Below are 25,712 nucleotides of genomic sequence, written 5' to 3' on the forward strand. Positions count from 1 at the left end.
TCTGTTCTGAGCAATCCTGAACCCTCGGCTGTACGATTTGGTCCAGGCTGCTTGGTTTGCCAACCCCGCAAACGGATGCTTCCTCACTCTCTCCCTCTCTGCTCGTTATCCGAAGGCAGGCTTTCCACGCGGCTGAAAGTTATAGCGCCTGCGCAGGAAATGGAGCCCCAAACACGCCAGGCGGGGTTTTAGCCGGTACCCTCCGCCCAGGCTGGCCTCCCTCCACGTCGATTAAAGATGCCCCGCGGGAGTTAGCGGAACGCGCTCGGCTCGCCTTTGCCGCGGAGCAGCGAGACTCGATTGTCCGTTGCGAAGCGCGGGGAGGCGAAGACAAGCAGGCCGGAGGGGAGGGGAGGGGAGGGGAGGGGGCGGGCGCGGGACCCCCTGCGTTGCCGAGAGTTGCTGGGACCGGGCCAGCTGGTGAGGAAGTGAAAGGCGGCGGCGGCAGCTGATTTCTCCCTCCTCTTCCTCTTCCTTCGCTTTTTCGCCGGCAGCAGCTCTCTCATTCTCCGTCTGGCACCCAATTTGCGGAGCCCCGAGGGAGCAACACTCAAGCCGGTAAGAAGGGGGCGCAGGACGCCGCGTTTGGGCGTCTTTCTCTAGGGGAGGGAAGAAGGCATCTGAGTGGGCAAACTGGAGGGTGGGGTTAATGTCTCTACCTCAAGGTAGTGCGGGGGGTGGTGGGGGTGGGAGAAAGGGAGTTTTGTGGAAAGTTAGGGAAACGCCGTTTCTCGTGCGTTGACCTCAAGGTTATATTTCCCCATTCCATCTGTATCGTGCGTTAACATTCCCGGGGAACGGTAACTTTGGGGAGAAGGCTCGGTGCCTCTGGTTAAATGCGCTCCAGGGCCAGAAACCGCGGTGGCCACGTTCGTGCTGAAGGACCGCGGGACCAGCCCAGCAGAGCCCGCTTCAAAGACTCCGCGGAGAGGACTGAAGCCCGCCCGCCTTACTTCAGAGTAACCGCTTTGCTGCTACGAAGTAGCTTTTTCCTCTGGCCTTGGTCGCGTCGGCTTCCTTTGAATGCCTGTTAACTTAAAATCAGAGTTTTGCCGCATGCTGGCAGGGGAATTCTGGGAGTTGAAGTCCACACATCTTAAAGCTTGAGAAGTTTGAAAATACTGACTTAAATGCTTCTTGATTCAGGATGTACATCTGATTCTCTGTTAATCAGAGTGGTCATATTTAGAACGGGAGGGATAAATGCAACTTTAACCAAGTAATTTATTTCTCTGTAAATGACCAGCTTCTTGACTTCTTGTGTTTCCTACTTTCTAGTTCCTGGAACATTCTTATTTTCAGTTAAACCTAGAACAGCTGACATTACTACTCGTTTACCAACTCTGCTATTGGCCTAATGTTGGTAGAATTTCATCCTAAGAGTTAAAGATAATATTATAGCTGAAGTAGTTTGTGCAACCTGTTCACTTTGTGTGTTTTGAACAACAGTTCCATAAGACTGACATTCTGGTTAGTTGGGGTTTGAAAATTGTAGTCCAGAACATGTGGAGGACATCTTGTTGCCTTCTGGATTTTTGTTTCCAAGCTTCAGTCCAGAAAGATAAAATGGCTCTAGTCTAAAAGTAATATTTATCAATGTCACTATAAAATGAAAAAATATACACTGAACCCACTTGTTAAATTCATAGGTAATGCCAAATTCTGAAAAAGGTTCAGTGGCACTACCATAAAATAACTGTCATGAGGGCATGGCTTTCACAAAATGGCTGCCATGGGGATGTAGCTATTCACAAAAGGAACTGGACCAATCTTTAATTTATATAGTTCTGTAAAATAAATTCAGTGTTCCTGGTCTTTCTTTGTATTCTGTTGTTCTTTCAAAACAGAAATGTTTGTATACCAAAATACTGCATGTTTACAATGAGGGCCTTTTGTTTTCTAATTTTTTGTTTAAAAAGATGCTGCTTTGAAGAATTTAAAATGAATTTGATCTGGTGCCTAGGAATTTTTAAAAATAAGTATTATGAAAACATATTTCTAATCCAAGAATTTCTTCAAAAAATCAAATTGTTTCCTCTTTGACATTTACTTAGGATCTGTTCACTGAGACACTATTTCTGTTATAGGTAACTGTAGCTACTTACTCCATTTGCAGAATATGCCACTTTGAAAAAGAATCTAATATACTTTGTGACAGACAGCTTTAAAAATATTTCTGTTAGAAACTCCCACATGTCATCTCTGCAGAGAATTACTGAATCAGTGCTATATGGTGATAATATCCAGTTATATATCTCCACCCTGGGCTGTGCAGGTGATATTGTTGCAGTGTGGACCCAGTGCCTGGAACTTGTGAAGGTCTGGATGGGGAAGGAGGACTCTGGTTCATCCCTGGCAAGATGCAATAGCTTGTTTTTGGCTTTCCATGGCCTGCTGATGTGTCATTTTATACTCTGGATGGGGGAAATGATAGTGGACTGAGGGATTGGAGAGATCTACGCACATGACTACTCATCAAGGAGCAGGTGTTAGCCATGCCTAGAGAAAGTCTTTGCACAGATTCATCTTGTCTGCCAGTTGTCCCCTTTTCTGGACCAGGAAGTCTTGCACATGATCACTCATGCCTTGGCCACTTGGCTAACTGTGTAGCATGCTGTCCATGGGGCTGCCCTTGAAGACCACCTGGAAGTTAATAACTGGTACAGAATTGCAGTGTTTCTGGTTATCATCTTTAAAGCTCTACAAGGCATGGTGCCAGGTTATTTGAAAAACTCCCTGATGGTTTCTGCTTGTTTCGACAGTTCCAATGGAGTAGTAGTGCTCCAGGTCCCATTCCACAATTTTTCCCATCTAGTGGGACATGATGCATGCTTTTTCCACGGCAGCCTTTGCTCTATGGAACTCTTCCCCTTATGATTTGGCAGCCACTCACTCTCTTGACCTTCCAGAAAACTATAAAGCCTGATTCTTCCCCAAGTACTCAGACAGGGTGACTTGGAGCCTGAAGATATTAGTGCTAAGTGTATTGATGGAAATTGGCTGTGATGCCAGGTTTCTATTCTTATTATTTTCTGTTTTTATTTTTTGCTTGATGTGTGTGCACGTACATGCATGTGTGTGTATAGTTTCTAAGAAAGTTGTCTTACTAGTCTTTTAAATAAAATAAATATTCCTTTAGACATTGATAGTTTCAAAGGTTAATAGGATATTTGAAATACTGATGTATTGGGAAACCCTCTTTCTTAGTTTATCTCTCAACTTTGCATGTTGTATTTTTAATCTAGATCAGGGGTGGGGAACCATCCCAGTTCAGGAATTCTGGGAGTTGAAGGCCATAAGTCATAAAGGGGCCATATTTCCCCACCTCTGGTCTAGATGAAAGGAGGATAATCTGGGTAAGTAAAGAAAATACACACATCAGGTTGCAAAGACAGCTGACTGTTTCATAAGAAGCAATTATTTTGTGGGGAGCGCAAAGGGGACCCAATAATAGTAGAAAACAACATAAAATCTGTTGGGAAATAAAAATTTCCAAAAATAGATTCATTTCCAGTCCCAGGTATAAGAGGTGAAATATGTTCCCCTCCAAAATGTAATAGTTAGAAATATGATATCACTGCAAATTCCATTTATCAACCATAATAGGATTTCCTTTGAAGAATTCTGGGCTGGTGGAACAAGGTAAGACATTTGTAGTTTTTGTTGCAACATTAAATATACCACGAATACTCTTCTAGTGAAGTAAGGATAGATCCAACTAGAGCAGGGGTGTCAAACTCAATTTCATTGAGGGCCGCATCAGCATTGCAGTTTCCCTCGGGGCCGGGTGGGTATGGCCAGGGTGGGCGTGGCCTACTGGGTGGGTGTGGCTAGAGTGCATATGGCCTACTGGGTGGGCATGGCCAGCTCTACATCGTTCACATCAAGGATGCCTATGGGGGCCTGGACAGGAGTGGGACAGATCTGAGGGTCTCTGGCAGAAGGAGGGTGTCTGGGCCAGGGCCAAGGCAGTAGGGGCCGTTCCCTCACTGTTTCCAGGATGGCTTCGCGGGCCACATGAAACCACTTTGCGGGCCGGATCTGGCCCCCGGGCCTTGTGTTTGACATGTCTGAACTAGAGTAAATCAATTCAATTTTAATTGAAATTTTGCATTGTTCTTGATTACATTACAAATTGAATGATATCTTAGATTTATTTTTCCTTAATGTGATTTTTATAAATTGTGGTATGCAAACTTTTAAACTTAGTTTTGTTCTGTTTCATAGAAAATTGTAACACAGTATTGGGCTGGGCTGGTGAAGAAACAATTTTGTGGATACACAAAGCCAATTTCTGACTATCAAGTTACAAATCTTAGGCATAAATTCTCAACTTGCATAAATAATCAAACCTCAGTGTAGTTGATGCCATTGCAAAGTTTTGAAGGAACATTTCTATAGTGCTATGAAAAATGCTGTAGAAAAAAGAGGTTCTGGAAAGTTCATATTCTTCAAATGCATTATGATAGGCTTGATTGCTTAAATATTAGTTAATTGTTTATACAACAATAATGGAGAATGTTTGTTTTGCCTATGAGGAAAGGACAAAGGTTTGGGGTAAATTTTTTTTTGTTTTGTTTTTGCAAGTTGCTGAAATTGAAAGTGCCAGCATTTTCTATTGTCAGACATGACTTCTTGTGGTTAAAACAGTCATAAGGGTTGGAAAAAATGACTGTGTTTTGATTGCTGTTCGACATTCCTACTCAATTGCCAATTTTCTTGTTTTTAAATCAGCCTTATTAGGTACTGCTTGGATTTTTGAACTATAGTCCAGATATTTATTTCTGCTTTTCAGTGTTTGTGGCAGCCTTTCCCCAAACGTTTATTTGCTATCTGACAAATACATTATGTTTTTCAACCCACCATGCCTTGAAGTGGTGCTTGGTAAAACATTGGGATGGCCAGCAACTTATATTTTCTTCCCAGTACTTATTATACAAGAATGTGGGCAAAACCACAAAAGAGTCAAGAAAAGCATATTCATATACAGTTGCAAGAAAAAGTATGTGAACCCTTTGGGATTATGTGGTTCTTTTTGCATGAATTGGCCATAAAATGCACTCTAAACGTCATGTAAGTCACAACAATAGAAAAACACAGTCTGCTTAAAATAATACTACACAAACATTAGCTGTTGTCATGTTTTAATTGAACATAAGATGGAAACATTCACAGTGCAGGGTGGAAAAAGTATGTGAACCTTTGGACTTACCGGTAATAACTGGTTGACCCTCATTTGGCAGCAATAACCTCAACCAAATGTTTCCTGTAGTTGCAAATCAGACCTGCACAACGATCTGGAGTAATTTTGGACCATTCCTCTTCACAAAACTGTTTCAGTGTAGCAGTATTCTTGGGATGTCTGGTGTGAATCACTCTCTTAAGGTCATGCCACAGCATTTCAATTGGGCTGAGGTCAGGACTCTGACTGGGCCACTCCAGAAGGCGTACTCTGTTCTGTTGAAGCCATTGTTTTGTTGAATTACTTGTATGCTTTGGGTCATTGTCCTGTTGCATCACCCATCCTCTGTGGAGCTTCAGTTGGCGGACAGATGGTCGTACGTTTTCCTGCAAAATGTCCTGATAAACTCTGGAATTCATTTTCCCATCAATGACAACAATTCATCCAGGCCCTGAGGCAGCAAAGCAGCCCCAAACCATGATGCTCCCTCCGCCATGTTTTACAGTGGGGATGAGGTTTTGATGTTGGTGTGCTGTGCCTTTTTTTCTCCACACATAGTGTTGTGTGTTTTTCCCAAACAACTCAATTTTGGTTTCATCTGTCCACAGTATATTTTGCCAGTAGTGCTGTGAAACATCCAGGTGCTCTTTTGAAAACTTCAAATATGCTGCAATATTTATTTTGGACAGCAATGGCTTCCTCCGTGGTGTCCTCCCATGTACTCCATTCTTGTTTAATGTTTTCTTTATTGTAGATGTGTCAACAAAAATGTTAGCATGTGCCAGAGATTTCTGTAGGTCTTTAGCTGACACTCTAGGATTCTTCTTTACCTTATTAAGCATTATGCGCTGTGCCCTTGCAGTCATTTTTACAGGACGACCACGCCTAGGTAGAGTAGCAACAGTGCTAAACTTTCTCCATTTGTAGACAGTCTGTCTTACCATGGACACATGAACATCAAGGCTTTTGGAGATACTTTTGTAACCCTTTCCAGCTTCATGCAAGTCAACAATTCTTGATCGTAGGTCTTCTGAGAGCTCTTTTCTGCGAGGCATGGTTCACATCAGACAGTGCTTCTTGAGACCAGTAAACCCAAAACAGGTGTGTGTTTTTAAAGGGCAGGACAGCTGTCAGCAACACATCCAATATCATCACACTGATTGGAGTCAAGGTTGGCTCACTCCTGGCTCCAATTAGCTCTTGGAGAAGTCATTAGGCTATGGGTTCACATACTTTTTCCACCCTGCACTGTGAATGTTTCCATCTTATGTTCAATGAAAACATGACAACAGCTAATGTTTGTGTAGTATTATTTTAAGCAGACTGTGTTTTTCTATTGTTGTGACTTACATGACGTTTAGAGCGCATTTTATGGCCAATTCATGCAAAAAACCACGTAATCCCAAAGGGTTCACATACTTTTTCTTACAACTGTAACTTTTGCCAATTTAAACTGTATAGACATGTAATATCTGTAAGAAACAGTTTTGGGCTACCCAGAGATTCATTAACATTTCATTTTATTAACTATAATAATAAATGAAATATAGACTATTGTGAAGGTAGAGGTTTTAGAGAAACAGATGTAGGAAAAATATTTTAAATTGTAATTTTGAAAAAGGGAAGTGTCTGGTTTCTGAATAAGATTAGATGGTAAATGCAGGCACAGTTAATTTGCCTTTGTCAGAAGCTCAGTGTCATGTGGCCACAGGATGCTGCAAAAGGCCATAAATATGATTGTGCTGCCAAACACTTGAAGTTCAGACACGGGACCATTAGAACTTTAAATCTGGGTTGTAAGTAGCCCCAAGATAGGTCCATTATAACTTCAAACGGTTGCTAAGTGACTAGTCATAAATGGATGACTATTCATATATTGCTTTTTATGGGTTCCTGTAGCTCTCATAAGTTGTGGATGAGACAAGAACTAGGCAGATATATTTTCATAAATAATCCTCAAGAATGTTTATAGATTATAATTTATTTATTTATTATTTATTTATTATATTTTTATACCGCCCTTCTCCCGAAGGACTCAGGGCGGTGTACAGGGCAATAAATATAAAAACAGAATACAAAAGTTAAAAAACGATTAAATATAATGCCCAAATTTAAAATTTAAAACAATAATTAAAAACATATTAAAACCCCAACCCTAACCCATCAAACCAGGTCAGATTGCTCAAATAAATACGTTTTTAGATCGCGCCGGAAGGAGCGAAGGTCGGGGGCCATCCGGAGCTCAACCGGCAAGCGGTTCCACAGGTCTGGCACGCCCACAGAGAACGCCCTCCCCCTGGGGGCCCCCTGGGGGCCACCAATCGGCATTCTTTGATCGGAGGCACCCTGAGGAGGCCCTCTCTGGACGGAGGGAAGTTGACGCCGGCCGCAGGTGTTGCCGTAGGTAATCCAGACCCATGCCATGTAGGGCTTTGTACAGGGAGTGCAGAATTATTAGGCAAATGAGTATTTTGACCACATCATCCTCTTTATGCATGTTGTCTTACTCCAAGCTGTATAGGCTCGAAAGCCTACTACCAATTAAGCATATTAGGTGATGTGCATCTCTGTAATGAGAAGGGGTGTGGTCTAATGACATCAACACCCTGTATCAGGTGTGCATAATTATTAGGCAACTTCCTTTCCTTTGGCAAAATGGGTCAAAAGAAGGACTTGACAGGCTCAGAAAAGTCAAAAATAGTGAGATATCTTGCAGAGGGATGCAGCACTCTTAAAATTGCAAAGCTTCTGAAGTGTGATCATCGAACAATCAAGCGTTTCATTCAAAATAGTCAACAGGGTCGCAAGAAGCGTGTGGAGAAACCAAGGCGCAAAATAACTGCCCATGAACTGAGAAAAGTCAAGCGTGCAGCTGCCAAGATGCCACTTGCCACCAGTTTGGCCATATTTCAGAGCTGCAACATCACTGGAGTGCCCAAAAGCACAAGGTGTGCAATACTCAGAGACATGGCCAAGGTAAGAAAGGCTGAAAGACGACCACCACTGAACAAGACACACAAGCTGAAACGTCAAGACTGGGCCAAGAAATATCTCAAGACTGATTTTTCTAAGGTTTTATGGACTGATGAAATGAGAGTGAGTCTTGATGGGCCAGATGGATGGGCCCGTGGCTGGATTGGTAAAGGGCAGAGAGCTCCAGTCCGACTCAGACGCCAGCAAGGTGGAGGTGGAGTACTGGTTTGGGCTGGTATCATCAAAGATGAGCTTGTGGGGCCTTTTCGGGTTGAGGATGGAGTCAAGCTCAACTCCCAGTCCTACTGCCAGTTTCTGGAAGACACCTTCTTCAAGCAGTGGTACAGGAAGAAGTCTGCATCCTTCAAGAAAAACATGATTTTCATGCAGGACAATGCTCCATCACACGGGTCCAAGTACTCCACAGCGTGGCTGGCAAGAAAGGGTATAAAAGAAGGAAATCTAATGACATGGCCTCCTTGTTCACCTGATCTGAACCCCATTAAGAACCTGTGGTCCATCATCAAATGTAAGATTTACAAGGAGGGAAAACAGTACACCTCTCTGAACAGTGTCTGGGAGGCTGTGGTTGCTGCTGCACGCAATGTTGATGGTGAACAGATCAAAACACTGACAGAATCCATGGATGGCAGGCTTTTGAGTGTCCTTGCAAAGAAAGGTGGCTATATTGGTCACTGATTTGTTTTTGTTATGTTTTTGAATGTCAGAAATGTATATTTGTGAATGTTGAGATGTTATATTGGTTTCACTGGTAAAAATAAATAATTGAAATGGGTATATATTTGTTTTTTGTTAAGTTGCCTAATAATTATGCACAGTAATAGTCACCTGCACACACAGATATCCCCCTAAAATAGCTATAACTAAAAACAAACTAAAAACTACTTCCAAAAATATTCAGCTTTGATATTAATGAGTTTTTTGGGTTCATTGAGAACATGGTTGTTGTTCAATAATAAAATTAATCCTCAAAAATACAACTTGCCTAATATTTCTGCACTCCCTGTAAGTCATTACCAACACCTTGAATTTCACTAATGATGATGATGCTATCTGTTCAATCGTATCTGATTCTCAGTGATTCTGTGGACCAACTCTTTCTACTTTTTCTGATTTTGTACAGCTTTTTTAAGGAGTTTTCTACTGGCCTTGGCTTTGATAGTGTCTAGCCATCATATTTTTTGGTAGCCCTTTTTCCTTTTACCACTGACCATTCTGGATAACTGCCTTTTCCAGTGACTTTCAGTGCATGGCCAAAATAAGGCAGGATTTTGTGATTTTGCCTTCCAGCAATATGTCTAGTTTCATATGCTCTAGTACTTGGTTGTTTGTCATCTTTGCTGTCCAAGGAATGCATAGGTATCTTCTTCAACAGCACAACTTGAACAAATCAGTGTTCCTCCTGTCTAGTTTTTTCATACTCCTGCTTTTGCAACCAAAGAGACCTATGGGGAATACAATAGTATGGATTAATCTGCATTTAGTTGTCTGGCTAATGTCCTTGCTTTCCCATACTAAATCCATATTTATCCTCATAATGACAAAGTGAAAACAGAATTTTAGAAATGTCTGTACATTTATTAAAAAGAAAGAACTGAAATATCACATTGGCATAAGTATTCAGACCCTTTGCAACAGGGGTGTCAAACTGTTGGCCTACAGGCTGGTTGCATCATGTGGAGGCTGCGCCCACCCCAGCTCCAGAAATGCGAAAAAAGTTGCAATACGTCGTGACACATCACATGATGTGGCAAGTTTGAAACCCGTGCTTTGCAACAACACTTTAAATTTAGCTCAAATGCCTTCCAGTTCTCTTGATAGTTGCTGACATGTTTCTACACCTTGATTGGTGTCTACCTGTGGTAAATTGATTGGACATGATTTGGAAAGGCACATATCTCTCTGTAGAAGGCCTCACAGCTGACAATGCATACTGTTAGCAGAGCAAAAGCAATGAGGTCAAAGGAACTGCCTGCAGAGCTCAGAGACAGGATTATTGCAAGGCACAGATCTGGGGAAGGCTACAATAAAATTTCTGCTGCACTGAAGTTTCCTAAGACCACAGTGGCCTCCATAATTCTCAAATGGAATTATGGACTAGGACTCTTCCAAGAACTGGTCACCCAGTCAAACTGAGCAATTGGGGGAGAAAGGTCTTAATAAGAGAGGTGACCAAGAACCCAATGGTCACTCTGACTGAGCTCCAGAGATCATGTGTGGAGATAGGACAGAGTTCTGGAAGGATAACCATCACTGCAGCCCTCCACAAATCTGGGATTTATGGCAGAGGGGCTAGAGTCTAGATGGAAGCCTCTCAGTGCAAAACACATGAAATTTACAGACATTTTTAAAATTGTTTTTTCACTTTGTCATTATGGGGTATTAAATATAGATTAATGAGGAAAAAATGATTTTCAACAACTGTAGAATCAGGCTGCAGCATAACAAAATTGACAAAAATGAAGGGTGTCTGAATACTTTCTGAATGCACTGTATGTTTATTTTGTCTAACATGTTTTACATTTCTTATTATAGATAAGATTCTATATCTCTTGGCTGCTATTTGTATTTAATTTCTTTTTGTACTATGTTTTAATTGTTTTTACAATTTTTCACTGTCCAAAGTCACTAGTTTGAGGTGGGTGACTATATAAATCAAATAAAGAAATAAAAATAAATGTCATATACAGTACAGAGGGAGAAATTGGAAAGGTTTGCTGGGTCATGAAATCTTCCTCCTCAAGAAATTAACTTGGTTTTAAAATTTGCTAACTTTGTTTTTAATATCTCAGACATTACCCGTCTAGTTGCAGTTCCATCACTAAAATTCATATTGTTAAAACTGAGGTTGGGTCCTTGTTTAGATTTAAAGAGCACTGGAGTAATATGGCTACCTTGTCTTATGGTTGTTTTCCTAATTTAAATTGTATATGACACAGGTCTGCAACCCACGGCTCCGGTTCAACCAATCAATTCAAATATGCAGGGTAGGTGCATATCTCGCCTTGGCTCCACTCTTCAGTCAAACCCTGTTCTGCGCATGCGCGCATGTACGCGCATGCGCACACATTTTTTGCGGCTCCCCGTTTTTCCTTTTGTGAGGGAACCGGTTCTGAGTGGCTCTTTCACTGTTTCAGGTTGCTGACCCCTGGTATATGACATCTCCATGTTATACTTGTGTAAAACAACACTATACTATACAAAGTTTCAAGAAAATTACTTTTAAATAAGGAATGTATTAAATTTATAGGCTGGCCACCTCCCAGCAACTCTGGGTGGCTTATGGATTGAATTAGTTGAGTTGAAAAAGTTAAATCCCATCTTCAGTACCATGGACTTGTTGGATCTCAGGATCTTTGTGATTGCTTTTAACTACTTATTTATTCAATTTCTACAGTCATTATATTTAAAAATGATGGAGAGAATGTTCTCCTATATCACACCTTATTTCAGGGGTATCAAACTCAATTTCATTGAGGGCCACATCAGCATTGTGGTTGCCCTTGGGGGGCCGGGTGGGTATGGCCAGGGTGGGCACGGCCTACTGGGTGGGCGTGGCTAGAGTGCGTATGGCCTACTGGGTAGGCATGGTCAGCTCTACATCGTTCGCATCAAGGGTGCCTATGGGGGCCTGGGCAGGAGTGGGACAGATCTGAGGGTCTCTGGCAGAAGGAGGGTCTCTGGGCCAGGGCCAAGGCAGTGGGGGCCGTTCCTTCACTGTTTCCAGGATGGCTTCGTGGGCCATGTGAAACCACTTCGCGGGCCGGATCTGGCCCCCGGGCCTTGTGTTTGACATGTCTGCCTTATTTGGTTTCTGTGGTCTTGATTTTTTACCTATTTCCAGCCTTCAGAACGATGTATAAATATATATGCTATTGTAAATATATTGTTGTATTATGTGTATTGATGGATTTTCTTTTAAAGTAAAATGCTTACTTGAAATCAAGGCACTCTGATGATGGTAATAAGTTATTTGAGGATAGCAATATAAAATGGAAAAATGGGGAATTGAGTCAAAGAAATCCCTGGTATTTTTCAACTTTAGGAAATGTTTTTGTCCTTTTTATTTTTTTTATGAAAAATATGGCATATTTTTCTGTATAAATAGTTGTGGTAAGGAAAAAGTAAAAATAGTTTGTCTGCCATTGCACGGTGCAGTCAGAAGTTGAACTTAAGTAATAGTTGGAATGTAAGTCAGACTAACAGGAAATTCCAAGCTGACTGGCATTTCATTCTTACTTAATACATGCATATAAACGTCCAATCCTTTCTCAGATAATAACAGAAAAGAATTTTATTCCTCTGAATCTTGAGTGTTTGGAACAAAGCAAACTGTTGCTAAAAGAAATATATACTGTAACAGATTTGCCTGTACAATTGGCTAACTTCAGTCCCCAGTAGTATGTTACTAATTGAAAGATAGGTAATACAGTTTAGATAGGCATTGTACACGTAGTCCTCAACTTATGACTACAATTGAGCCCAAAATTTATGTTGCTCAGACATTTGTTAAGTGAGTTTTACCTCATTTTACAACTTTTCTTGCCACAGTTGTTAAGTGAATCATTGCAGTTTTAAGTTAGTAACATGGTTGTTAAGTGAACCTGGTTTCCCCATTGATTTTGCTTGTCGGAAGGTCACAAAAGGTGATCCTATGACCCCAGGACACTGCAGCCATCATAAGTATGAACCAGTTGCCAAGCATCCATGATCACATGACCGTGAGGATGTTGCAACAGTTGTAAGTATGAAAAATGAAAAATCATTTTTGCAGGGCAGTTGTAACTTCAGTCACTAAATGAATTGTTGTAAGTTGCAGACTACCTGTAGTAGATAAAAGTTGTGAAATACTGGTGTAATAACATTTTGTGATTACCTTTTGCAAACTTATGACAAAGTCAATAGGGAAGCCAGATTCACTCAGTTGGGCTCAACTGTGGTCATATGTCAAGGACTACTTGTACTTGGACATAAATATCTGCTTTAAGGTTTTGTGCAGTACCAATCATATTTCCAACTTTTTATCACAGTAACATTGGTTCCTTTCATGTTTTTAAAAATATATCTCATGATCTCTTTATGCATTAAAGATTAAAAAAAGTAGTTAGTTTGAAATGACTATCAACACTGTTGTCTGTAGAACTACCAACAACTCACAGGAAGATGTCCTAATACTGTACATAGACATAAAAGAAAAGATGTTATGAGGCTGACATAGATTTAAAAGTAATTAGCAGTGCCTGAAGTGGTTCTATAAGTCTCAGCATTAAATTGTGGGGATGCATCTGTTATGCTTTAGAAGAAACCAAATGAAATATGATTGCATATGAACAATAAATATGAAGTGCAGACCATCTGGATCAAGGTTGTTGTGGATTTACAGTTTACAAAACTCATTCTTATATTGTTACATTTTTTCTTAAATTAAGAAAAATTAACAAACATGCTAGGTAAATCTATTTCTTTTATCACTGTGATCTTGAAGTGTGGTCAGTCTTCTGTGTATAATAAAATTCAGTATCACAACTATTTGAAAGTACAGGGCTACTTCCAGAGTACTTCTGCTTTTCTAGGGTATTTCCTTTCCTACCTTCCTTGTCTGCTCAGATATGCTCTGCTAAATGTCCAAACTACTAGATTATTTTTGAAATGGAAAGAGAATCCATTCTCCTAGCAGATTCCACTCTTCTGATAGATGGATAGTATTAGATACTACTGATAACTGAGCTTCCCTGACAGTAGTTGGGGAAGGTCTATGACAATTTGCCATGGTCAACTCACCATAGCCAACTTGTCATGGCCAACTCACCGCGGAACAACTTGCCACAGCCAACCTGCTGTGGGACAACTCACTGAGGGATAAGAGTTAAACTAATATCAAAGAAATGGTGGAACAGAATCATTAAAGAAAGGATGCAAAAGGAGGGACAGTATGAAATGTGAATAACAATAATTAAAATATTTTTTTATTTATTTGAAATAATTGAATTGAATTGTTAAATTGTGCTTGGCAAGATGTCCCACAGTGAGTTGTTCATTGTGAGTTGGCCATGGCAAGTTGTTCCATTCCGGTTGAGGATGTATTTTCCATGTTTTTCAGAGGGCCTGTTAGCACTGAGCAGCTTTGTGAAACCCAGAGATTACAAGCTAGAGATGTACATAATATTTTGGTCTCAAAAGAAGCTGTTTTGAGTGTTGAACAAAAAAATAAGGTACATTTTTAGAGTTGTATAGATGGAATAAAATAAAATGCAGTTTTGAGCAAGAAACATTTGTCTGGTTTGAGCAGTAATGTTTCCAAAATCCTGAATGGATTATTGTTTATGACTGAGCTGCTTTTCAGGCATGTTCCGTTTGCAATTGGTTTAGACTACTTAGAGAAATATGGGAATAACATGAAAAGAAAAGAAATAGTTGAGCACATTAAAAATATGCCTTGTATTTATGATGAAATCTTCATCCTGTCAAATATGTTTTTGCTTTGCTAATGGCTGAAATAAAATGAAAATTCAGATTACCAATTTCATAGTAAATAAAACAAAATATTTTATTACCATGAACATAAAGTAGAAACTTATTTACAGCAAACCAGGAAACAAATAAGCATGTACTGTAATTAAAAATAGCAGGAAACATATATACTGCTATGTCTTAATAGAATATTCAGCCATTAAAAAGTAAAATTAAAGTTATATGTGCATAATTAGAGTGAATTCTTAAAGTAATAGTATGCAGAGGAGCAGTATGAACTATCCTGCACCTTTTTCTATTCTCTTTATATCCTGTTTAAAATATTCAGTAATATTTTCAATACTTGTTTCTCTCTAAAAATCCTGGTTTGAACTTTGACAATTTTAAATTTGAATATTATAGTCTTCAAAAAAATGGAAAGGTTGCATTGATTGAAAATAAGTGTTATGGTAATTATTTTTATGAACTATATTTTCAGACGTGTGCAGAAGACTGATGAAATGGAGTTTATCGGAGTTATTCAAATCAGGAATTTTTAAGTCAATAACAAAAACAACTGTTTCATTTGTACTTTATTTCCTAAATTGTACAATTGTACAAATGTACAATTCCAACAGAGCCATGCTAATTTTAAAATAAGTAGAATATTATTGTATTTTCATTGTTTCATTCTTATGACCAAGTACTGTGTCACTGTTATAAGCCTTGCTTCCTTCTTGAAGCAATATTCCAATGTAAAGAGGATAATTCTTTTTTTCTTTTTATATTTATAAGGTCCTCTAAGAAATGTGTATGTGGATAAAATTTTATACAACAATTTCATAAAAGATGACTATACTGCATTGTAATAATTCATATCTAATCCATGTCTATAAGCAACTTTTAATAAGTGACAAATAACATAATATCTTCAATCTTTGAAATAATTGGGCCATACATTGTTGAAAGACTTATCTTTTAGCAGTAAGAGCCGGAAGAAACCAATTCTGTTGTCTGTTGTCTCAGTTTTTATGTTTTTTAAAAAAATACCTTAAATAAAATTAATCTATGTTCTTATTTTTCCCCAGAACATAACAACTTTAGGACAATTGAAAAATGTAACTTTTAATGCAGCACTATTCTTTCTCCATCTCCAAAACCATTATGATTTATTGACTCTCTTTCTATAAAAATGTAATTCCTTTTGAATAAGCCATAATCAAAGATGTATTGAAAATACTGATTTAACATTTTTAAATGTTTAAAAATACTGATATTTAAGAGAATTTATACAAAATAGGGATGTCCAGTTCCTTTATCCATCCAGTCTTTAGCAATTGCATATTGAATATATTTATTGATAACAGGTATTTTTAAACACAAAATATGGATTTTTTTGTCTAATGCCATTAAGCATTCATTTCACATGTTTCTGAACCTGAAAATTACACTGATTGAAATAAATATGTCAATAAATATTTTTCTTACTCCCCCCTCTTCTTTTTAACAGATGAATTACACTTGAAACTTTTGCTCGGTTTTTATCAGATTTCTACAACAAGATGTTTACTGCAAATAGTGCAAACTGGGTTACTTTTGACGACGAATCCCAGTCTCCTCAGAGGGCAAAAGAAAATGACAATATTTGCAGACCAAATGGGCTTAAACTCACACTGCCTCAAATGCAAGATTTTTCAAACCAATTGTCTTCCATCACCTGTACTTCTCTCTCATCTCCTCTAAGTGACTACTACTATAGCCCCGATCCCCCCAGCAATTCTCCACTCTGTACACCCACCAGAGACTATCCTGTCAGTCCTTGCCTTCCCAAATCAGGAGGAACTCATTTTCTAAGTCCTGTTTCAGAATTGTCATCCAACATTAATCATTTCCCACTGATTGAACCATCTTCTCAAAAATTGATTGGAATATCTCAGCCTGTACACAGTTCAGAATTCTCTGCTCCAGAACCAATGCATGGCGCACATGTAATGCATCAAGAAAACTCAAAGAAATTGGAAAATTCCTTAGACTCACAGACCTTGTTTCAGAATGTTTCAAGTGACTCTGCTTTCTCTAATCCATTTTGGTCAGAAGATTCATGTACTATGTCTTTGTCCAGCTTTCATGGACGTGGAAAAGAGTCAGATTTTGAAAGAGATTGTTCTTCTAAAGGGAAGAAAAGCTGGCCAGATCAGAAAAGCCTAAACCAAGGTTCATTCAATTATATTTGTGAGAGGCTTGAACACTTGAAAACAGAAACTTCAAACACTGAAAGAGCTTTGAGGCCAGTTCTATGTATGTGCACTAGAGATGGCCTTTCTTCATTTATTCCAAGCAGTCTTTTTAGCAGCCAGAGAATAGATGGCTGGCCTTTCATGTTGAGGATTCCTGAAAAGAAAAATATGATGTCATCAAGGCAGTGGGGTCCTATTTACCTTAGAGTTTTATCAGGAGGAATCCTACAAATGTATTATGAAAAAGGTCTTGAAAAACCTTTCAAAGAATTCCAGCTGCAACCATTTTGCAGGCTTTCAGAACCAAAGTTAGAGAACTGCAACATCTCTGGAAAAATCCATACAGTGAAAATTGAATATGTGACATATACAGAGAAAAAGAAGTACCCTAAAACTGAAGTAGTTCATGAAGCAGAGATCGAACAGATGCTGAAATTAGGAACAACTGATTACAGTGACTTCACTGACTTCCTAATGATAGTTGAGGAAGAGTTAATGAAGCTTCCTGCTATTTCAAAACCAAAGAGACATTACGAAGAACAAGAAATGATTGTGGAAATAGTGGATAATTTTTGGGGGACAATTAGTAAAGCAGAAGAGAGGTTAATTGAAACTGCTGTCATAACTCATATTTATTCATTAAACTTTTTGAATGGTAATTCTGAGTGCTTTATGACACTAAATGACTTGGAGCTTCAAAAGAGGGATGAACATTATTTCGAGTCAGACATTAAGAAAAAATGGATCAAAATTAGTGACTATCACTTTCATCAATGTGTGAAGAAACAAGAATTTGAGCAATCAAGAATAATCAAATTTACACCACCAGATGGCTGTAGAGTAGAACTAATGCGTTATAGGACAGAATATAATGGATCAGATCTTCCATTTTCTGTCAAAGCCTTGTTAGTCGTTCAAGGAGCTTATGTCGAACTGCAAGCTTTCATAAACATGTCTTCAGCATATTCATACCCTGCAAAACACTGTGAGAATGTAATGGTTCACTTTCCTGTTCCCTCACAATGGAACAAAACTCTTTGGACTATGAATCTCCAAAGACAGAGATCTCTGAAAGCAAAAATGAACAGAAGAACTTGCCTTGGCTCTTTAAATGAGGTTGAATCTGACTCCATTATTCATGTCTCAGTTGGAACAGCCAAGTATGAAAGTGCCTATAGAGCTATTGTGTGGAAAATTGACAGACTACCAGATAAAAACTCAAGTAAATGATTTTTAGAAAATTATTTTATATAAATGCTGTAAGAGAATTGAATTGAATTATTTCAGTAGCCTATTAATATGACAGAAATAAGATATTAGTGGAAGGATTAATGGTCAAGTAAATAAAATATATGATATAGTGGAAGACCATGCCTATTTCATTCTGGCTAGCATACTTCCATTGCTAACAGTGAGTATGATGATATATAGTAGATATCATTGTAGTATACATAGGGATATGTTTTGAATGTTTATCATTGCTTTTGCTTGTTTAATCTCAAATTCTGAATTATTCTATCCACCTGTGCAAAATATCTTGCCAAATCACAACCAATTATATTTTATAAAACCAATGTTGATTGACAAGATATCATTTAAACCTGTTTTATACATTTCTTCTTAAAGGGCCCTAGAGTTATGTTAGAATGTGTCTTTTGGGAAAATCTTTTATTGAGTTGGATCCAAGTATACTTCTCTCCATAGATGGTTACAAGTATATTTTCTAAATACAGTGGCTAAATATGCATTAGCCTTGAAAAACAAAAATATGCATAGAACTGCTTAACAAGTTCCTCTAGAAATTCTATATTCTCTCCTGTTGAAGATAGCTATATAAATCTGAAATCTTATCAGATGATAGCTGCATTTATGTCCTCAAATATATGCAAAAAAGAATGAATACAAAGTTTAATGTAAAATGGCAAGAAGTAATTTTGTATATTTTGAACAGCAAGTGGATAGAAAATATATTGAATATACTGTATTGCCAGAATTAATACTTTGTGATATCAAGTATTTGGTATGCTGGGCTCTTCTATGTTTGTTATGATTGCCCAACAAATTTGAATTCTATCTGCTAGTGTTATATTATGTTTTGGTTAAAAAAATGGTACAGATCAAAATTTAAGACGGGGCAAATATTCCAGAGGATATTTAGTGGCCCTTTATTATTGTTGTTTCCTGTCAAACTACTTAACTATCCCATAGAATTGCACTATCCAGTCCTCCCAAAAACTTCAATGGCTTGATTGTTCTCTCAGCCAGCTGTCTTTGTAAAGCTTTGCTATAATATTTTCCCCTCTTTCTTTCCAAGATCCAGATCATTTGCACAGTTTGTCTTTCAAACTAGAACTTGGCTCAGATCAAGAAATCCCTTCCGATTGGAGACCTTTTGCTGTAGTGCAGTTTGTTGTGTCTGATGCATGTGCCTCGGGAACTGAACTGAAATCATGGGGTATTGATAGGGATGTACAGCCTCAGAAACATGTGATTCAGAAAGCATGTTATAATTGCCAGGTAATGTCTTTTTGTTCCTGCTTAATCAAATGCCAATCTACACTTACCATAATCATATTTAACTTTATTTAATTGTATGTCTTTTGCTGAGACATGCATCTGATAATGTAATTGCTATTCAGTGGAACCTTATCCAGCACTAGTGCAATGCTTATGTTTGGATAACATATAAAATGTAGCTTTAATTGTCAGTGCATCCTGTTGGACCAACAGCCTTATTTCTCTGCTGCACAAACCTTTCTAGTGGTTGTCTCTATCTTAAAACTTCCCAAATCATCTACCAGAGCAACTGGCTTATCACACGACCTGCCCACAACTTTTTATCCTGCCAGCCAGAAAAAATAAATGGAAAACATTTATTTATACTGTTTACTGAGGGTCATGATTGAGACAAGGTGATATGTATTAAACGAGCCATTGTAAATCCCTATAGAATGGCAGGAAACAGCTAGCTGGCATGATCAAGCACATAGACTAATATAAACTTTGCTTTATATGTGCCTTTAATTTTTAAATTACTGAAGGATTATAGCAAGCAAAGATGTCTGTTCTTCTGAATAAGTCTCAAAACTCTTGTTCTCTGTATATTATGGCACAAAGGATTATGTCAGTGGGCTCATTCAACTAACATGATGCTTCTACAGCTCAGGAAACCCCATTTTTATTTTTCTGTAAGTTTTAGATTTAATAATGTTCTGTGATTGCTTTCACAGCTTATTACAACATTTTTATTCTAAATTTTTAAGCAGGGCTTATTTATAATATAAATGCTTCTGTTGATTGAGGTAAAATAGGTGAAGTGGACCATGCACATTTCTGCTGGGGTCACATTAGAATACACGGATACTACTTTTTATATTTTTAATGAGATGGGATGGTGGTCTTAAGTCAGTATCACAGCAACATGTTTTCTTTTGTTCTATATATTTATCTTCAGTGTTCTGTTAGTATTCCATTTATATTTTATTTCAATAATGGCTATTATTAAATAGGAATGTCACTAATAATATAAGGATTTTTAATCCCATTTCTTTTGCTTTCATACTATAGGTTGAAATTGAGAAGAAATTGATTAGACTTGAGGGAGAAGATCCCAATAAGGGTGGAGATTGTGACATACAGTAGAAGAGAGACGTAATCTGGATTCCTTTTGAAATTGTGAGAAATATTTTAATGTAAGCAGGATAATTTAAATGCAGTAAAGCAATGGATTTCAGTATATAATTTTCAAATTGTCATGTAAAAAGTTTAAGTGCATAATTGTCAGTTTGCTTTCTAAATATTTAATATATTAACTATAACATAAGGATAATACTATAAGTTGATTCTGTTTCAGAGTTTGTGGGAAACGAATGGAGCTACAACCTGTAACTCCATAAAGCAGATATACTTTTCCTGAGATAATACAGCTATGATATGCACTGCAAGTGCCATATAATTGCTGGGAAAAATATATTTGGGTTAATGAACTGCAGACAGATTCTTTTTGTACTTTTGTATATTCCTAAACACCTTTCTGCCTTTCAACACAAAGAACATACTATATTGAAAATAACTATATTTTATATGACTTCAAATCAGTTGATCAGAAATCTTTTTAGTGATAGCATCCAAATATTTTAACTTTTGATGTTGTCTAGTATTATAAGACAGATAAAATCTGTCTGTATAATCGTTTACATTCTTCCCTACTTTCACTAAAAAAAATGCAGGTCCAGCTATATTTATTGGTAGATTCATTGGTGAGCTTAAAAGTTTTACTGTAAATTGAATCTTATACATTGTAAGTACTTCAGTATGTTCTTTTGCTATATAAAAGTATATGTGTGGAAAATGATTCACTAGACTACAAGACATAGAGAGCTAATCCATTGCTTCCTTCCAAAATTGTTAATATAGGGGAAGCATTGCAATAATTTGAACTGTTCCCTTTGGGGTTTTGGTGAAAACAGGTTTTGCTTTGTAATATTTTAGCTTTGCTTAAAAATTATTTGAATCTCCAACACGAAGAAATGTTAGATTGGAAAAAAAAGCCTTCATTTGTTCTTCAGAGAAGTTGAAGAGCAAGGTCTCTCATATGAACATGAAAAGCAAGATGTTCTTTTGTTTTGCCAGCTGAGCTAGAGTTTACTTAAGGCGTGTGGAGTGGATTGCACCTGACTCTAAAGGAAAACAGCTATACCCAATATGATCAGCTTACCCTTTGGGCTATTTTGAACTTATTTTTAAAATTTATTATTTAGATGTATTTGGACATTTGGGAAGAGGACTCATCACTGTTTTCAATCTTGAGGTATATACTGAATATTTGGGAAGCTAAGAATTTATATTGCTTGCATTCTGATTAATTTTAATTGTTCCATGTGTTATTTTTGTTTCATGTAACTCTTTTTGGAATAAAACCGCAACAGCACATTTCATTTCACATAACATGTTTATTCTTGCTGCAGATACTAAATGCAGGTAATATTATTTAAAATTAAATTGAACTCAGTTGATTTGCAAACTATGTCTCATATTGTATTTCCAGTTCAACATGTCATGGAATTTAATATTAAGATACTTAATAAGTAAGATTCAAAATTTAACAAGACTTAAAAGAAGGAGGTGGATTTGAATTTCCTAAACTGAAATTATATTATCAAGTGAGCTGTTTATTGTAGATAACAGAATGGATAAAAACCCTAAACAGCAGAATATCAATTGTAGTAGGAACTGACTTAGTCAATAGATTTCATAGGTATTTATGGTATGAAAAAACAAGAGAAGTATGAGAAGAAGCATATTATAAGGCAAAGTTTGTTAAAAATATGGAATCGTCTAAAAAACAAGGATATATCTGGTAATTTCACCATTAGCATTATTGTCAGATGCCTTTTACTTTGAAGACAACTACAGTAAGAAGGATGCTAATAATGTTGTACTTAGACTTGGAAAACAGACTAAAGCCATAGTAAGAACTGTTCTGTGAAGGTAGCAATTCACCATGGTTGATTGCTGGAAAAATAAAAACTGAACTCAAGAAAGGAGGAACTTTGAGAAAAAGGGCAGAATTTAGAATAGTTAACCAAGATAATCTATTAGGGGAATATATTTAATTTAATTTAATTTTAATCCCATTTATATCCCACCCTTCTCCGAAGACTCAGGGTGGCTTACAATCTAAAGCACAAATCAATGTGCTTAGCAATAGCCTTCATTCTATGTATATGCCTGCTTATTAGGGCTTTCACCACCACCACCCCAAGCGGCATTATTATAAAGTCAGCTTATTGCCCCCAACAATCTGGGTCCTCATATTGTTATTGAAATATGACATGGAGACAAAACAAATAAAAAAGTTGTATGATAAAGTAGATGCAAACTTCAAAGAAGTAATTACAATAGAATAATGGACTTATGGGCAAAAAAAATACAATTTACTCTAAGCTATATTTTGGAGGAAAATTGATATGCTGTACTTCATCAATGATTACCAAGTTCAAAAGAAATGATACAATCACAAATATTGGAAATGCTACAACAAATAAAGAGCATTTTATCTATGCATTTAGTCATGCTAATTCAAAAGTATTGGAAGGATATGCACCAAAATATTCAGACAGTGTGTGTGCACATATAATTACATAAATACACACTTTTCTTTGGAACAATCCATTTATGCCAGTGTGGTTTTCCTGTTGTGGAAGGAATCATCCTTTAAAAATGTATATATTTTATGAAAAAAATTACATAAAATTAGCATGTATACAATGTAAATATACATAGTGTATTTCTGACACAGTAGAAATGGATAGAGCAGAGAAATGTCTTTTAGCTCCAATGCTTGTTCCATTTAGATTTTTTTGGTAATAGAGAATTATGTTGTAGTTTTTAAAGTAAGAACATGCTGTTAATCACAAAGCAATACTTTTTATGTAAATGAGTATGCACAGATCTAATTCTGTTTTCCTGCTGTGCAGAAAAGTATTCTTGGGGTGGTTCTTTCCATGTACTTGATAAAAGCAACAACTGCAGTCAATACACAAATTGGAGGAGGAAGTCCTCTTCTGTCCCTCTTCTGCCTAACTGTGGTGGCCATACTAAGAGAGAAGCGCTACTGTCTTGTACTGTATGTAGATATCCAGATGAGGAGAACAGAATGAAAGGAATTTAGTCTATCTTGATCCTTTGATGCCTCAGAAGATCACTCTAGAAGGGTGTGTGAGACTTGTGCATTATAAGCCCCAAGGGGAAGGTCCTTCCAAATGGGTGCTACCCTCCATTTCTGTGGGAGTAATCTATTGCAGAACCAGTGGACAACACCAAAGGAACATGTATGGATCTTCTTTCCACATCCTGTTTCAGGGAACAGCCATTAGTGAAGACAGAGCCTTATTTGGGCACACAGTCATCACCTTAAATTTTTGCAGTTGAATTACATGAATAAAGCTATGTGGGCTTGATTCATGCTCTTTGCAGCTCCCTATAAGAGGAGAAGTTTCCTCAGTCATGGGATTTTTCCCTTTTACCTTCACTTCCTTGCTGCCTTCACTGTCACTGGCTGTCTATCACTGATAAAAACACAAGGGCTGAAAAAACAGTCTTGGCTGATGACCATTCAAAATGTTGTAGTCATGCAGGGATATTTTCATTGATATAAATTTCTTTTTCAGATCCCAAGTTAAGAGAGCAGGGCTCAAGGAGAGCCGTTTCCACACAGATTTCTTTGCTGATGGTCTCTTTAGCAGTTTCCCCACTTCCAGGCTGCTCTGAGACCTTGTAGTCACCTTTATCCTCAGAAAAGGGTGAAAGAAAACTTAATGTGAGTGGCTGCCCCCCTCACATTTTTTATACTGGCACATTGTATTAAGACTTCTGGCTGAAATAATAAAATATTGATTCCAAATTTAAAGCTACAGTACATGTGAGGTCATTTAACAAGACAAGTTAGTCTATGATACACTGAGAAAATTTAAGTGGAAACCAGAGACAAGGAAAAGGGCTTCCCAGTTGTCCTGAAAGAGATTTCAAATGCTTCAAGAGCTTCTTCTCGTGTATCTGTTCAGCTGTTAAACCTGTTCCCAGATCTCAAGAGGAGAAGATCATTTTGGGACAAATCAACCAAGACATCGGCCTCAGGCAAAATCTTTCCATAGCTTTTTCTATAAAGAAGGTAGAAATATGAAAGGATTCTAAATTATTTATGTGGGAGGCCAGTTATACTGTAGAAGCCCAGCAGATTTTGGAGTTAAATATTAAATGTATGTGTTCTCAGGGGTGTATAATAGATTATGTTCAAATTCCTCATTATTTTGTATCAACTCTCAGGCTTTGCTGCTCTCAGAAAAATGGTTTGATGCTGAAAATCTTACCAACATTTGAGCTAGGTTTGGTACTTACTCAACATTCTTTATAGTTAAAAGAGGGATTACTGGAGAACACTTGTACATGTGAAAAGGTAAACTGGTGTATGCAACTGCAAGTTCTGTTTGGAATAAGTTGTGCATCAACTTCCCTGAAACAGAATATCGGCATGTTCCACAACTAATTGCCACAGGAAATTGCTCAGCATTTATTGTCAGGTGGCTCATTTGCAACACTCAGTCCTCCCTCTCAATCTTTCAGCTTCAAGAAACCTAATGAGTTCCTGCTGAGCCTAATGGTGAGAAAGAACGGTCTCTGACAATTCTGACAATTGGGAAAGGGCCATACTTTTGGTCAACCTAAATAAATATTAGAATATAGCATTGTACCATTTTTTATGTCTGGGGTTCATTTAATTTAGTTTTAATTTAATAGTATGTGTTCATACTATTACTTGACAAGGATTGATAATCAGGACTCATATTGTTTCTTGGACCACTGAAATCTTCAGTGGACTTACTATCATATTTTGTTCTGAAATTTCTCCAAATGTCAAAGAGTTTCTTTTCTGGAGACTTCTGCCAATATTCAAGGAAGACAAACCATAGTGGTATTTTTATGTTCTAGAGCAGGGGTGTCGAACTCAATTTCATTGAGGGCTGCATCAGCATTGCGGTTGCCCTCGGGGCCGGGTGGGTATGGCCAGGGTGGGCGTGGCCTACTGGGTGGGCATGGCTAGAGTGCGTATGGCCTACTGGGTGGGCGTAGCCAGCTCTACATCGTTTGCATCAAGGGTGCCTATGGGGGCCTGGGCAGGAGTGGGACAGATCTGAGGGTCTCTGGCAGGAGGAGGGTCTCTGGGCCAGGGCCAAGGCAGTGGGAGCCGTTCCCTCACTGTTTCCAGGATGGCTTCGTGGGCTGCATGAAACCACTTCACAGGCCAAATCTGGCCCCCGGGCCTTGTGTTTGACATGCCTGTTCTAGAG

General features: G+C 37.9%; 1 protein-coding gene across 2 annotated transcripts; it reads left to right on the forward strand.

Moving 5' to 3' along the window:
* The first annotated feature begins 403 nt into the window (after positions 1-403).
* Positions 404-24,268, forward strand: LOC310633017 (stonin-1-like). Of its 2 annotated transcripts, XR_014490959.1 has the most exons (6): positions 404-558; positions 16,137-18,085; positions 19,178-19,380; positions 20,431-20,578; positions 21,646-21,673; positions 24,036-24,268. XR_014490959.1 is itself a non-coding variant. In XM_083350550.1 (5 exons), exons 2-4 carry the CDS (start codon positions 16,189-16,191, stop codon positions 20,503-20,505), a joined length of 2,175 nt encoding a protein of 724 aa, XP_083206676.1. In that variant the 5' UTR covers positions 404-558; positions 16,137-16,188; the 3' UTR covers positions 20,506-20,538; positions 21,624-21,636. The 2 variants fall into 2 exon arrangements, 1 of the variants encoding a protein (XP_083206676.1); XM_083350550.1 differs by lacking the exons at positions 21,646-21,673; positions 24,036-24,268 and adding an exon at positions 21,624-21,636 and having other exon boundaries at positions 20,431-20,538.
* Positions 24,269-25,712: the final 1,444 nt, after the last annotated feature.

Source organism: Vipera ursinii (assembly GCF_947247035.1).
Source record: "Vipera ursinii genome assembly, chromosome: 1".
NCBI classification, from domain to species: domain Eukaryota; kingdom Metazoa; phylum Chordata; class Lepidosauria; order Squamata; family Viperidae; genus Vipera; species Vipera ursinii.

Coding starts and splice junctions, on each gene's coding strand:
- LOC310633017 (XM_083350550.1), top strand. CDS start 16,189: ATGTTTACTGCAAATAGTGCAAACTGGGTTACTTTTGACGACGAATCC. Junction 18,086..19,177: donor ACTACCAGATAAAAACTCAA/GTAAATGATTTT, acceptor TTTCTTTCCAAG/ATCCAGATCATTTGCACAGT. Junction 19,381..20,430: donor AAGCATGTTATAATTGCCAG/GTAATGTCTTTT, acceptor TTCATACTATAG/GTTGAAATTGAGAAGAAATT.